At 33.9% G+C, this 15,452-nt stretch overlaps 1 protein-coding gene across 1 annotated transcript; it reads right to left on the bottom strand.

The window, feature by feature from the left end:
* Positions 1–6,962: 6,962 nt before the first annotated feature.
* LOC113506611 (dopamine D2-like receptor) lies at positions 6,963–15,156 on the bottom strand (the record flags this gene model as incomplete). Its single annotated transcript, XM_026889448.1, has 7 exons — positions 6,963–8,062; positions 8,429–8,640; positions 8,988–9,206; positions 11,091–11,201; positions 12,883–13,076; positions 13,769–14,021; positions 15,038–15,156. Coding segments are annotated over 7 exons (1,323 nt in total), but the record flags the coding sequence as incomplete, so codon positions are not given.
* Between the last annotated feature and the right edge of the window lie 296 nt (positions 15,157–15,452).

Below are 15,452 nucleotides of genomic sequence, written 5' to 3'. Positions count from 1 at the left end.
TGAGTCTGCTGTGACAATGCTGTATTTTTTTTTATTTGCAGCCGGCAGATAGTTATGCTTGAATATTTTGACGAGCGCTTTCAAGGCTTCGTAACTCCAGATGAGTTTATTCGTGTGGACGGATGAGAGATTGTTTTATTAAGATATTTGACAAAGCTATTAATATTTTGCAATTGAATAATGACGGGAGCAACTGTAACTGTTATTTTATTCAAATGTGTTTGAAGGTGATTACCCTGGATCTTTTGAAACAAACGGGATGTCATGTATTTTCTAGACACACTTGAAATTTTAAAGATGTGTTAAACCTGAACCTAATAAAATATCAATTGTATTCACAAAAAAGCATGCGCTAGGTTTTTAAGAATACTCCGAGCAGAAGCGGGGCAGTAGGTACTGCTCTGCTTCAGATTGTAAAGCATTAAAAAACCTAAACTATTAATATCAGCCAATAAATCAGATATAGAATCCCATTGAACCTGCTATCAGCTGCAACTTCACTACACAGTTAAATAGAGCCACTTGAAGACATTTTCTAATAAAATTGTCTAAAAGTACATTTAGCGGCGTCTCAGGGGATCAGACCGGCCTTTTCTGTCCGGACAATATGCCGGGAATTGACTTCGGGATTCGAGACAACTCGCCCATTATCTGTGGTGTCCTGTGGTTTAAGTTGAAAGAAGAGCGGGATACAGATGAACTTGTACAAACGAGGCAAATATCATACTTCAGTTTTTTTTCGTCACGGTTATAAAAGTAGTTGATTTGACATAGAAACCTCCTTTATCGATAAGAAAAAAATGTGCTACCAGGCCTCAGACAATGTTCAATGTTCATGACAAAAGGTTTCGTTTTCAAAATAATTACAATAATAAAAGCTCTAGAAAGCATTTTGAGCAATATATTCCTAATTTTTTAATAAGAACTTTTGAAGCCTCTCTGTTGCCTTGTGAAACAACATGCTATGACGCGCTATATGACTGTATAGCTTTGCTGACCGCTATCATCTGGTGTTTCTTCCTCATGCCTCTTCATCCATCTAAACCTCCTTGTCCATCCCTCAATTTAAACTGTATTGTATTTTTTTTTGGCATATCCCATATCCCGCTGTCGCCTATATCTTAGACCTTCACAAAATATAAAAGTGTATTGGTAGTGTGAGCCGCTTTGTGTCGCCTACAATGCCAAGTATTAGCTCTGATAAGCCACATATAACACGTGCACAATTACCTATCAGTTCATATTACACCTGTTTGTATGGTGGACAGTTGAAGGGTTGATATATCTTTTATTGTACCTAGATATTTAGGTTACTATTTGTCGTCGTCAGAAACAAAATAAAGCAGTGAATAAACACTACTTCATTTTTTTCCATGGCTTTGTTATTCCTGTAAATGGTTTGTGATCTGGCTGGCGCAATTATGCATAATAACATACTCGTTATTATCACTGTGTTAAACTTTGATTTTGCCAAAGTAAATAGCGACAGAATCTTTACTACTCACTATTAAACCTGATTATATTTGCTCAGTTTGCTGACCATTTTCCGATGAAATAAGGTTCCATGTTCAATCTCACTTTTAAATAAAGCTTGGAACAATTATCAGTTATCTGATCGCAGCATTCAAATCCAAAATTAAACATAAAGAAATATCTTTCAGGACAATATTACCTAACAACCTATTTAGTTAATTACTCGTGATATTATCGTAAGAACTCATTTTGCCGGCAAATTAATCATGAGCTTACTTAATAGAGTCCATTTACTTTTAATATACTGTGACCTTCTTACAAGTCAGTGTTTGAAGAAACTTCCTAATCACAAATAAAAAAGTTTCCTCACAAAATTGTGTAATCCATCTATTAGATGAATGAGTAATCGATTTCTAAATAATTACATTAGACCTCAAATAGGGTTATCAAATAAAAGATAGTGGAAATCTGTAAATGATTTTGTTTCTCGTTTTATCTCAGATAACTTAATTTTGATTTGAATTGATTTTCAAATTTTTCTAACTTATGTAAATTCCATTGGGTGTGATTTCAGCAAGTTTTTGATTCTTTCCTAGCGCATTTAGAATGTCAATTGTCACGTTAGTCTAGACATAGTAGGTACTTACTGAATCACGTATATATACTCAGTGTGGTTTGTAACCAGTAGGTACTGAAACTCCCGTGGCATGGAAATCATAGATGTATAAATTATAGCCAACACTCATAATTTAGCATGCCTTATCATAAGTTACGATTTTAGTAGTTTTACCTGTCTTCAATCAACTTGCGTTGTTGTGGCTTAGTTACAAGGCCTTCAAAATTATAGTTAAGCCTAAACCTAAATTAAGATTCTAGGCCTTTCTATTCAATTCCTGAACTCCATACACTAAAGACTTGTAAATCAGACCCTAGCATTAGGTATACCTACATATTTCCATACAATGCGACAATTTCGGGACGTAATCCCCAGAGGGTAGGGTGTAAATTGTAGCCTAAATCTCTATCTAATATGTATGTTAACTAAGTTGTTAATTTATAATTGTGCCCGTTGTATAACTGAAGGGATACATGAGGTATCTTTATTGAAATGCTAATAGATTGGATACCGTTTTGTTTGCTAATTGTTCCTATGCTACAAGTACACTGGAAAGTTGTATGGATATTATAATTATAATGGACAGACTTCGTTGCTACTGCCATAGCGTTGCGACTCAACTGAGAATAAAATTAACCTCCATTTTGTAAAAACTTAATGATTATGTATTGGTTTAGTACAACGGGTGTAGATTCGTTTCGATATTTAAAGCTTTGATTAGATTTAATATAATTGATTACTTAGGATGCTCCTATAGATGCTCCGATCCCCAGACAAATTCAGATGGGAATAGGATATTCGCAACAATGGATTTCGATACGAAGAAATTTTTTGACGTTTTCGCCTTAATGTACTTTCGAACTGGCGTACCACACTAATCGTAAATATTTTTCGAAATAGCGTGCGTCGCAATAACGTCACTCGAATCTTCATATCACTCCCATTTTGGAACTTACCGTCAGCGTGCAATTAACTTTGCATATGAAAGACTATCTCTCTCAAACACCATAAAAGTCAGATCAAAAAGACGATTTGAAAGGATTACTATTAACAAACCACTTCTGTATTTGTAACCTCACCTATGACACGAAATAAAGCAATGTTTTCAACTAAAACGATAGCTTGGGGAGTGATATTATTCAGATAAAAATCACTGGCATATCATATTTCCTTCAGATTTCTGATCGCTTCGGGAATTCTCTGAGTTCGCGCGACCAAAAGTTTTGAGTATTTTGTATTCATAACAGACTTGGATGTATTTCCCCGGGGTAGGCAGAGGTGGCACAGACGGGGTGTAGCGAGACATATTTACTGACTCAACTATCAAATAAAATGTTCGTCTTCATGTTGAGTAGCTTGTTACTTTCTCTTTTGATTTTTATCTATATGTAAATGATGAGCAAAATGATAACTTAAGATTTTTTTTATATATCTAGTTTACTTGAGAGATTACAACTGTGCATAAATGATAGTTTAAGTCATTATTATATACGTTAGTTCGTTTAAGCATTCGGAAGAAAAATCGTTTTTTTATAAATATCGTGGTAGCTATCTAGATCAAGATTAACTTCAGTATAACAGGCTAGACAAAAAACAACACTGTTTATTCCAGTTGTTAAAATCTGTAATCGTCTGGGTAAAGCCAATAGGTTTTTATGATCAAAGGCATTAAATAAAACGATGGTTTGTAAAAACAGAATATATTTAAATCATCATCACAATTTCGCATAGAAAGTTAAAACGCTACTCGCGGGGTCTGTCCCGCGACACACTCGCACTCCACACCGAGTACAGTCAATAACAATATACTTATTTATTATATTTTATTGCTTTTATTTTATGTGTTACTGATACTGCTATTTTATTGATGAAACATATTCTATGAATACTTTTACAAAGCGAAACAAAAAGTTTATAATTATATTTTTTTAATATTATTAAAAAGAAATTCAAGAGTTAAATTCATCAACATACTGACAGCTATATTGTTACTGACGACACTCACAGCAATAGAAAACAGATCAACAAATGAATCACTAATACTTATTGCGATATTTACATTTTCAAAGAAACATCTTTTAAAAGAAAAGTGAAAGAAAAGACTTTTCTACCTTGCAATTACTAAACTGTTCTATTAAGCCCGAAACTGGATAACATTTCATTATTTATATCTCTATCTATAATTATAGTACATCTATAGACAAAAAGTCTTATATATATTTATATTTTATTTAAACTTTTTATCTAACAGTATGGTAAAACGATTAATGCATGGATTCTTGCAAGGAACCCTGTTGATTGTTACAATACATGTACACTCATTGTATGTACAATTTTACATTTATCATCTAGGGATACAGACAGACATATAACATTATTGTTTCGTTAATAATATTGCTTAAACAAATTTACATTGAGCCGATAGACACAAGAATTAGTTGAGCAACTTAAAATTACTTTACATCGTTTGCGTGGGTTTTTATACAAGGATTTGTACATTACTAATACTGTGGAATTGGAAACAATTTTTTTTCTAAAACTTAAAAAAAATGGCCAACATATGATCTCTTGAACTAATAATAATGTGGTTATGGATGTCTGACAGAGGGAAGGTAAAAGAGTCCTCTCTCTTATCCACATCAGAATAATATTACTTTAAAATGTTGTGGCTGGCAATATTGATTTTTTTCAAATCAATTTTAATTTCATTTACTTCTAAGCAAACGAATTTGAGAGTTTTACCGAGGGCCTATGACCACCCTTTTATAGTAAGTGGATATAAGACGTTGCACGACACAATTTACAGAGGCGTCTCGCTTCCACAGTATCAACGATACGTTCAATAAGATCTTACTCTTTTTTACTAACAAGGATAATATTTTTTTAACAATAAACACGTACAACGGACTTCAAATGAAAACTTTCAGCCAAACATGATGCTTAAAATTACAGCTATTTCGTGTTAAATTAAAAAATAATTTTAACCGGTTCCTACAATCTGAAGTTCTGAAGTAACAATCATTAAAAACAAAAAAAAACCCGACGAATTGAGAAAATCCACCTTTAGAAGTCCGCAAAAAAAACATTCTATGTTAATAATATTTACGACTATAAAGTTACAAGAGACTAAATATAAAATAGGATTTGATTCACTTTTATTCCGAACTAAAATAATTATTTGAGTCTTCGTAATGAGATCCAGATTTTTCCAAAATCATATTTTTTCAACCAAATCCTTAGTATTGAAATGGCATGGCTAGGACAAAATAAATAGGTGTCTTAGTGCATGTCACTGTTTGTGGAACCCCCCGCGACACAAGGATTCAATACCTTAAGTGTAAGAGTTCAAAGAAAAATAATAAAGGAAAGATTCTTTCTATACTAAGTGGGAGGAAAGTTTAAATTCTCATAATACTGGAAGATCATTGATTGCCACAAATACTTCTATAGTGCTATTTATTAAGCTACAAAATAATGAGCTAGTTTATTCTTAAAATCAATTATTGATATGATATATGGGTAGGTACTATTAAATATTTGGCAGCTGTAATGATTAAGATTTTCTTTTTACTTTAAATAAGTTGTAATGGATATGCCCGTCATAGTCTTAATAATGTAATATCTTCACTTTCCCACTAATCGACAAATAGTTAAACGTTATCAACATCCATTTTTGACTCACGTTAAAATAAAATTGTTATTTTGCAAGGATATTTTGAGATAGTAAAACTGATTCCTAAAAATCAAGTTGGCTTTAAAGGACAAGGTTTTTGCTAATCAAAATAAGTTTGCATCGTTCAGAATCTGTAAATTAAAAGTAATTATGTATTATTAATACTATCCCGTATGCCGTAATGGCCCATAGCTGAGCAAAGACCAGTCTTCTTCCACTAGTGTTTCGTATGAGCAGCGATTGACTAGTTCGGTAAGAACGAACGAACGGAACACTGACGTCGGTTAGCGTTCAGAAATTAATATTATAATAGTAATTTTGTCATTAATATAACAAATGTACATTAACAAATATTTCCAGCCATCCCCTTACAACTGGCTTATACCAGTTGTAAGGGGATGGCTAAAAATCTCTGATCGGAGATTTTTGAGTATCTTTGTCTCAATCATCACAGCTGCCATCTCTTTCATTCATATAAATTATTTGGCAATTAATTACATTCTACCATGTCAAATCTCGCAGTGCATTGTCTGTCGACATTGTCATCCGTACAACTAAGTTTATCTAACATTATTATATATCTATTACAACTAAATAACTATAGGGTGAGAGGGGAATAACGCGTGGACGGAAAAGGCGAGAGAAAAACAATTAAAATACAATTTTACTTACATTACAATCGTAAGGGCCTACCACCACGGCTTCAATATTATTGTAGCTGTTACTGTGAAGGCCAAATTACGATAAATCTTAAGATTTACCAACGCTCACTGGTAAAAATCCGAACCATTTGCCAATCATCAATTATTTTGAACTTACCACAGAGAACTTACCATAGATTTACCAAGTGAAATAGTGGATTGACTTGGTAAATCTTGCTTTTTATCTAAATTATGATGAAAATTTAGTTAAATCGCAAGATTTAGGTAAAAGCTCGTTATTTTTTAAAATATTCTTCCATTTACGAACTCTTTTGTGTAAACCCTAAGATCTATTGGTAAAACTTAAGATTTACTAATATGCCGGCGTTCACAGTAACATAGTTACGAAACAGTGTTGCACTGTGTAGTGCGATAATTGCAGACCTTAACAGTTTTAGGTAGGCCCCGCACTTAATTTCATATCGTCCTTTAACTTCTATCCGTCTCTACATCACTCTTTGGTATGAGAGAGACAGCCCAAGACAAAGATGACATAAAATTAAGTGATTGATCGACATTAGTTAATACCTTCTCCCATGGAGTCAAGTGCCAACTAAACACATAATAGTTTTACTTTTTACCAAGAAGTATTAATAGGTTGGAGTATAGAACAGCAATATTTTATACAATTAAACAATATTTAGTCAAAACTTATAGTTTCTAGAGGCTCGGTAAATTGAAATAAAAGTTATACTTTGGATTGCTTAATTATTTCACTACTTTGTCTTTTTGTGGTATACATACAAGTATTTTAATTATAAAATATCATTTTAATATAATATCTAATACTTTTGGTGTCGATTGTACAATTACAGTATTTTACAGATAAAAAAACGTCCAGCGACAAATTGGAAAATTAAAATAATCACAACCTTAAAAATAACTAAAGCTTAGTCACATCGCTTCTAGATTCTTTGGCATATAATACTGATGACTAGAATATGAGCTATAAGCAAGCTATTCAATACCAATACATTTTTACAATAAGTTATAATTTTATAAATTACAAATTTCTTTTAATTACACATGATATGCTATTGTTCTACTTCTAACACATGACACGTTATTGATTTATCACATTAAATTATAAACAGTTTATATGGAGTGTACATTTTTGTACAATTTGGTCGTCTAGTAGATCTCTTAGAAAACGAAAAACACTACATTTCGTTGGAGATTTTTCAAATATATTATGGATCATTTTGGTTTTCATAATTCGATGCCATACCATTCAGCTAAGCTGCTATGATAATTTCATCAAAACATTCGATAAGATAAGAAGTGATTTACTTATGATACCAATATAATCCACAATAATATGAAAGGATCGAATCTCCGAACGAATCGAGATCTACTGTGTGAAGACGACCAAATAGTCCACGGGCTAGGTGCCGCAATGGAGTATCTTCCTGAACGCCTTCCTGAACTCAGGGTTGAAGATGGTGTAGATGACGGGGTTGAGGAACGAGTTGATGTAGCCGAGCCACGTCGTGAGGATGAAGACCGTGACCCCAGGGTCAAAGGACAGGCCAACCTTGTCGCAGATGGCTCCGAGGACAGAGCACGTAAAGAATGGTGCCCAGCAGAAGAGGAATACACCTGGAAAGATAAAATGTATCTAACATCTGTACTGGCAGAACACAAATTTCAGTCTTTTTGTAGTGTTACTGCTACTATAAGTGCTCTTTCTAGATTATATTCCGTTTTATCAAAAGCCGACGTAACTTGCACGTAAATGAACAATAAATAAACAACAAGTACTTGTAGAAACGAAATCGAAGTTCATTTACGTGGCAAATTTCCGATTTTATGAATCGACTGCCATTTGGAATTCTCAAACTTTTGGGAATACAAATGTATTTAAGAAAGTTATTTTTTACTGGATACCTCGTGATTTTCCCAATGGGGAAATTATTTTTACTTGTGGAAATATTTCGGTTAAACTATACCTTTCTATCAACTTACCTAAAACTATGGCCAAAGTTTTAGTAGCTTTCCTTTCCTTTTTAGCAGAAGACTTCTCTCTTTTCTTCTTGCTGGCCTTATTTGCCTTGTATATCGTGAAGCGAGCAGTCGCTGCACTCGCCTTTCTTTCTTTCTTAGACCCAGAGCCATCTCGAAGATCAAAATTACTAGCTGTCACGTCATCATCCGAGCGAAGAGCTAAAGACACATTTCTAAAAGAGAAGAAAATATTCTTTACTCATTTATTTACCATAAGATTACGCTAATGTGAAGTGGAAAATAATATTTTATTCAACATGCAAATGAAGTGGCATTTAAAAGTCGTGTTACAAAAGTTGATAGTTTTAATGAATCAAAATAAAAACTTTCATCCAAGGGCTAAGAGAAAGTTTTAATTAACACAGGATGAAAAATTAATTAATGAGAGAATTTATTTAAATAACTGACTTCCATTTTTTCTTCTGACGTTAACTTTAAAATAACAACTCATGTGCAGGAAATCAATAGATTACTTTTAATCGCCCATTACTACATCCAAAATTTTGTTTTGTGCCGGTACCTGGAATCTGCAGACAGCTTCGTAGTCTTCCCATTCTTCTTCCACTTGGCACTATCACAGCCCATATTCTTCAGAACTGTGGCGTCTTTCATTCCTGGGGATCCAGGAGGGGACACGTGCTCCCTGATCGTGTCCTCAAGGTTGGAAGGCGCGTACCCTGAGTCGTTGTTCCCATTTGGGTCGGGAATTGGCTGGCACTTGACGTTTCTCTTTGGAGTACTGTGTGAAAATAATTGTATTTTTATTGCACTGGTCTTAACCTCTTCTTTGTTAATAGTTCATTTTGTTTTTATAACAGTGTTTTTGTCGTTTAAAAAAACTGTTATCATAGGCAAAACATACATTACATATTTTCGAAAAAAGGAAGTAGGTACTCTTTTAGAATGACTGTTGCCCAAGAGTAATAAAAATATCCTCAAAATTAAATTTCAGATCCCTCAGTCATCATTATTAGATATTAGTCAAAAGAATCTTCAGCACTGAAGTCATAAAACTCTGGAATCTTACGAACACACCCGCTGACATAACTTCTACCTTTAATCTAATTTCAGTCACTTTAACGACACCCAAATTTAGGTAGCGGTGCCTATTTACTGCCAAGCACCCTCGGAATTTACCTGGTTTAATTCTGGGACACCAACGTCTTATATTAAAATCAATAAACTACTGGAAGCTTAATGTGTAATAATTAAGAAGTTTTACGCTAAATCTCTGTTGCAACTCAATCGACGTCAAAATGAATATCATTAAGATCATTCTTAACATCATGAGATTCCAGATTGTTTAGTTTTTATTTAATATATTACTACAGCAAGTATGTGTGCGATAGTTTTTCTACATTATTACGACCTGATTAAGAAAAACCATTGGTAAAACCTTTATGTTCATGCTGCGGTAACAAACTGCGTTTATAAGTTTTCTTCAGTGTATTTCAACACAATATCGTTATATAACATAGGTATATTGGTCTCTCATACTTCTCTAACTACCAAACATTTCCATACCTCAGATACATGGCACTTATTCGAAACTCTAATATAAAGGCGTAGGTATATGTCCTTGTCTGAAAGCCAAATATTGTTTGAGACATGGCATTATCAAAGAAGCTCGAGAGGAGACAACACTATAGATTTCTATTACATAATCATGCGAAAATCCATGGGCACGTAGAGAAAGCGAGTGAAATATAATTGGCGGAGAAAATTAAATTCCCAATTAAATTCGTAATCCAAATAAACAAATAGGTAGATGCTTTCATTTGAAATCCTTTTGAAGCCGTTGAAATTTTGAGATTACTTGGGACAATAAGGCCGGAGTCACACTGTAGGCATGAAGCAAGTCGGAAGGAACGGGGCGTGCTGCAGAATATTTAATTTTAGGGTTCAAAATCTTTTTCTGTAATCCTTTTAATTTTAATTGGGATTTTTGCTTTGTTGTTTCAACAAAAGTTTGGTTCTAGTAGGCTAAAATACTATTTTGGTTAAAAGCTAATTAGAAAGATCTTTCGCAAGTTCTGCCTAAAATTTTAATTATGAAACCCAAATTAAAGATTCCACATTTCTGCTTGTATTCAAGCGTCATAATTATAATTTTAATATGTAGCTGTTAAGTGGAACTTTGTATTAGTAATATTTTTTTTGTTGAAATGTAAATTAATAGGTATGTTCTGTCATGGACTCAGAATTTTTGTTTATTTTACATGCCTTGATGATCCGTTTTGTTTGAATATCTCGCGATCATACGCCGTTAGCTTTAGGTACAACAACAGCCTAACAGACATTCAAGTGATTAATGGATTATCATTTACACCATAGGCCGGACAATTGGAACAATGTCTTAAAGAAAATTAAGTATTCATCATTAAAAGTTTTTTAATGAAATGTTGATTAATTATAATGATAAAGAGCAACTTCATTCCACATTATTTAACAGAGGAGTATCTATTGGTTGAGGAGGCTTCACCTTGTAAACATGCACTACTCATATTTAAGTTACATAGTTCCAAATTTGTCTATTTTGCGTCTTGAAACTTTTCAGACTTTTAGGTACTCTCAAGTTCTTGCTAAATGTACTTCTAGTTATTGTTTCATTAGTTTATCTTACTTGGCTGTTTCCTCGGCGACTGTGGCCAGCATAAACTCTGTTGACTTGTCGTTCGGGATGACGTGGCAGTCATCAGCATCTGCTTCCAGGTCCGCTGACCGCTTGTCGAAACTGTTTAAAAAAGTACAATGTTATTGGACATATCGTGATAAAGGACTGACAGATAGGTCAAAGGATAGCGAATGCTAATAGGTCCTTGTTATCACCGTTGCAGTATATTATCCTTAAAAGAGGCGAAAGAAGAGAGAAGTTTGGTTCAACAAAGTGCCTCAGGTTGTGGCGCGGAATCAGCTCATGATTAAGTGGCTGTTCGATACCAAAACCAATCTGCCCCAATTAACTTACATGACTTCTTAATCTATTACAGTTGAAAAAACGGGGCTTAAGGCTAAAACACTGATTATGTTAATGGTTGACTGATTATGGTGATGTTGTACCAAGTAATGTCCAAAATTATTGAAACCAAAAAACTGAGTATTATATTGCCTTAGTGCCCAAGGTAAATAAACTTTAAACAGAAATATCGTTCGAATATGAGCCAAAAATTAGAGCCTTAATAATATGAGTGAACAGGAAGAATGACTTGACTTTTAATCAAACAACTTCATTAAAAAAAAAATGGATTGAAAGTCGAAAGGATAATGCTATCCGTCCATAAAATTTAACTCAAGCACCATTTAAATCTTCCTACAATTGCCTGCTTCATAAATAACCATTTATTTCGCAATATCAAAAACTTGGAAGAAATTTTGAAATATCTTTTTTGAGTAACTAGAATTTAATTTCCAAATTACAACAAACCCGAGCTACAGGCTCAGTGCTAGACAAACGCCATTTATTATTAAGGTACGGTAATTGAAACTCAACTTTCAGTAATTTGAGATCTTGTTTTAAAGAAAATACTAGCAGCTAAGAACTTGGAGGAATAATTGAGTGTTGCCTGAGAGAAGGCATTAGCTGAACTAAGCGCAATGCTTAGGGTAACATGGATTAACAAGACTTTGTTAATATAGAACTGTCTGGCATGAAATTATTTAAATTAGACGGTATCTTCTAACTATCTTATTAACAAGTCCATATTATATCTAAAGAAAATAATAGGCAATTAAACATAATACTAAATTTTAAATTTAAACGATTGCTACTATTATTTTATTCTGAGTTTCATTTCGTAAAATTATGATAAAGTTATATGGAAACAAAACATAAAGAAGTAGAAGTAAGTAGTAGAGAAAAATGGTGAAAAAAAAAACACATTACTGACTGGTGATTAAGAACACAACACAACTAAGTAAGAAACAGTACAAATCCAAAATTAGTAAATTACCAAAACATCGTTAAGGACAAAAGTTGAGTCCATCGACGCAAAAAAGTTCAGCTAATCTAGCAGTTTAAGTTTGGTACCCACGAGGAAACTGTGCTCATTAATTATACCATGTCTTATAATATTACCAGCCGCGGTCAGAGTTTTATTATTTACTGCTATTGGTTTTTCTTTTTAGGCCCTTTTATTTATTTGTGTACATTTTCCCGTGGCCAGAATATGAAATTCATTGTTTACCTATAAAAATGTGTATAGTAATTTTTGTATGTTTTTGGTGAATCTTTTGGTCTTGAATTTCTAATATGATTCAGGAAGCTATAATTTTAGACTCATGCCAACGTTATTTAGATTAAAACATTTTTGCAGCTTTTTACATAATTATCATACACAATATCAAAGAGACATAAACGTATGTTAGGTCTACATTTTTTATGAACTGATACATCTGTAAGGGTCGGTATTCCATACCTGTCTTCATGATCGTCTTCATTGCTCCCAGAACCAGTGTTAGTGGGTCTGTCGTCATGCAGTGCGGTCTCCGCCAGCCGCCTCGTCTGCGCAACATTCTCTATCACCACCGCTGTAGTGGCTCCAGTAGTGGGGTCACCAGATACTGGAGGTTTTTTAGCTGCTCTCTGCTTTTTTGCTCGTATTCTTAAAGCCTGTTGAAATTGATGATTATAGCTATTGTATTTTATAATCAATATCTTCACATGAGATTTTTTATGGACTGTGCATTCCAAAACAACTATAATTGATTTATTGCAATAGATCTATGTAAGAATTTTGAAAATCTTCTTCACCATTGGAGCGAATTTTGTCTATAATTACATTAGGTTATATCGCGTATTCGTGATGTTCCAACTTAGTCGGACAAACATTATTTCTTGGCAAAGTTTGTTTATTTTAAGTTCGGTTTGTTTGTTGGGAACTATAGCAATTCCAGAGTAAGTTGTGGATGATCTAAATGTGCCACGAGACAAATTATGTTACATTTATGTTACGCAACACACATCTGCCTCACACTATGTATTATGATTAGCTTTGGAATTATTATGCTTAGTTTTGATTTAATTTGTCTCGATTTAATGAAGTGAATTAATTACAAGGAATATGACTTGACTTAGATCCATTCTCAAGTAGTTTGAATTCGGCCAGAAGGCGTATAAGCCTCTAATTTTATTATGAATTAATTTGTGATAATCTTTCTTGCGACTAAGATATTTTTTATTTGCTTTTATTAGCTGTCTGAGCCAAATATTTGATAAATTAATATAATTATATAACTTTTTCTTAGACACATGACGAGAATTAAAAATGACATAATTAACAGACAGCAAAATATGAACCTCACCTTAAAAATATTATAGTAAAGGAACATCATCATGATGCAGGGGATATAGAAGGAACCAAGAGAGGAGTAGATGACGTAGTTCTGGCTGTTGAAGAGGCACTCGTCGAAGTTCCTGTCGGGAGTGTCGTTGAGGCCGAGCACGATGGGCGCGCCGATGGCGGCGGAGATCAGCCAGACCAGGACAATGGTGAACCAAACGCGACGGTTGTTCTTGTGCTTCGCGTATTTGATTGGTTGAGTTACTGCGATGTACCTGGTTGGATATAAAACCGAGATCAGATTTTTATTTTTACAAATTAATGGCACATTGTAGAGCAATAGCTTTTCTTGTAATTTGCAACTGGGCTTGCCAGACTAGTTTCGGACCCAACCGGAGTGCTTAATAATGAGGTGACGCGGCGTGGTCGCTAGTCAAATTGCCGAGTCGGACAATCCCGATAAGTACGCGTGAGTAAATCGTTGCATCATTTTACAATTATAGCACATTACATGGCAAATATGCTCTGATCTATTAATCTATCTTTTAAATTTACGTTTTATAAACCTCCGATTTTTCAGGTAAAAGCCCTTTGTAAGGGAAGTATCCAGGTAACAACGTTAATTTCCGAGCACTTTCGGATAAACCGTCCTTTACCTGAAAGAGTACCTTTTCAAGTCCACGTTATTAGCAAATACTTTTCAAAGGCAATGGATACTGGGTATGTACATTAAAAGTCTGAAAGCCGCTTCACAAACATCTGCCAGTATCATTCGTGACCGGGACCGCGCTGCAGGGCACAGGCCTTTACACACAAAGGTTAGTTTACGTGCTCAGCTTTCTGATAAGGATTGTGGGCTATACCCCCAATGGGACAAATATTTGTCTGATCCTCTTATATTACTGCTTCCCTGTTTGGTTTGGCTATATAACATTTAAATTGTAAACGTGAGGCCGTTTAAGAATCTGAATATAAAATTAAGATAATATGAGCTACCCTAGGCAGTGCAAAATTTTTACGGTAGATATATGTATATATATAATTTTGTTTGTAAGCCTTTGGTTTGATTTTAAAAACCGACACTATTTCGATGTTTTTATAAAAACCTTTACACATGTGAATTTAAGTAGTTTTTTACGGTTCATAATACCTTTAAGTTAAAGTGCATTTTCCTCAAAATCTACATAACGTAATTTCACGACAAAAAAAAGCTCTTGAGCTAACCCTGAATTCTTAAATAGTCTCAAAATTTCTGTCTGTTGCACAACATACAGTTGTTCAGGGTACTTACCTATCAACAGATATGGCGACGAGGTTGAATATACTGGACGTGGACGATGTGACGTCCATCGCTATGTATACGTCACAGACGAACGCGGGCAGACCCCACGAGCCGTTGACCTGGAACAATTATATCCTGGTTAATCATCTGGACTGTAAAATAACACAGGAAAAATTATAATTATCGATGAAAAACATTTTAAGAATCAATTCCATTTATTTTACCAAACACACAAACTCTAAGAATGAAATTAATGCGCTGTTCTGTGTTAACACTTTCCTTTCAATGAGAAAGGAGGTTGCTACGAAAATATTTTGAATAGGTTCCTTGCTCCGATATATTGAAAGATCCTCAATGTGTCTTGGGACAGTTAAAAGATGATATTACTGTAACGAAACCCTTTGCGATTCTTCCTGTTTGCAGA

The sequence above is a fragment of the Trichoplusia ni genome, assembly GCF_003590095.1.
Source record: "Trichoplusia ni isolate ovarian cell line Hi5 chromosome 20 unlocalized genomic scaffold, tn1 tig00002260_group19, whole genome shotgun sequence".
Classification (NCBI taxonomy): Eukaryota; Metazoa; Arthropoda; class Insecta; order Lepidoptera; family Noctuidae; genus Trichoplusia; species Trichoplusia ni.
Note: the sequence above shows the minus strand (reverse complement) of the source record. Positions and strands in the feature narration are given on the sequence as shown.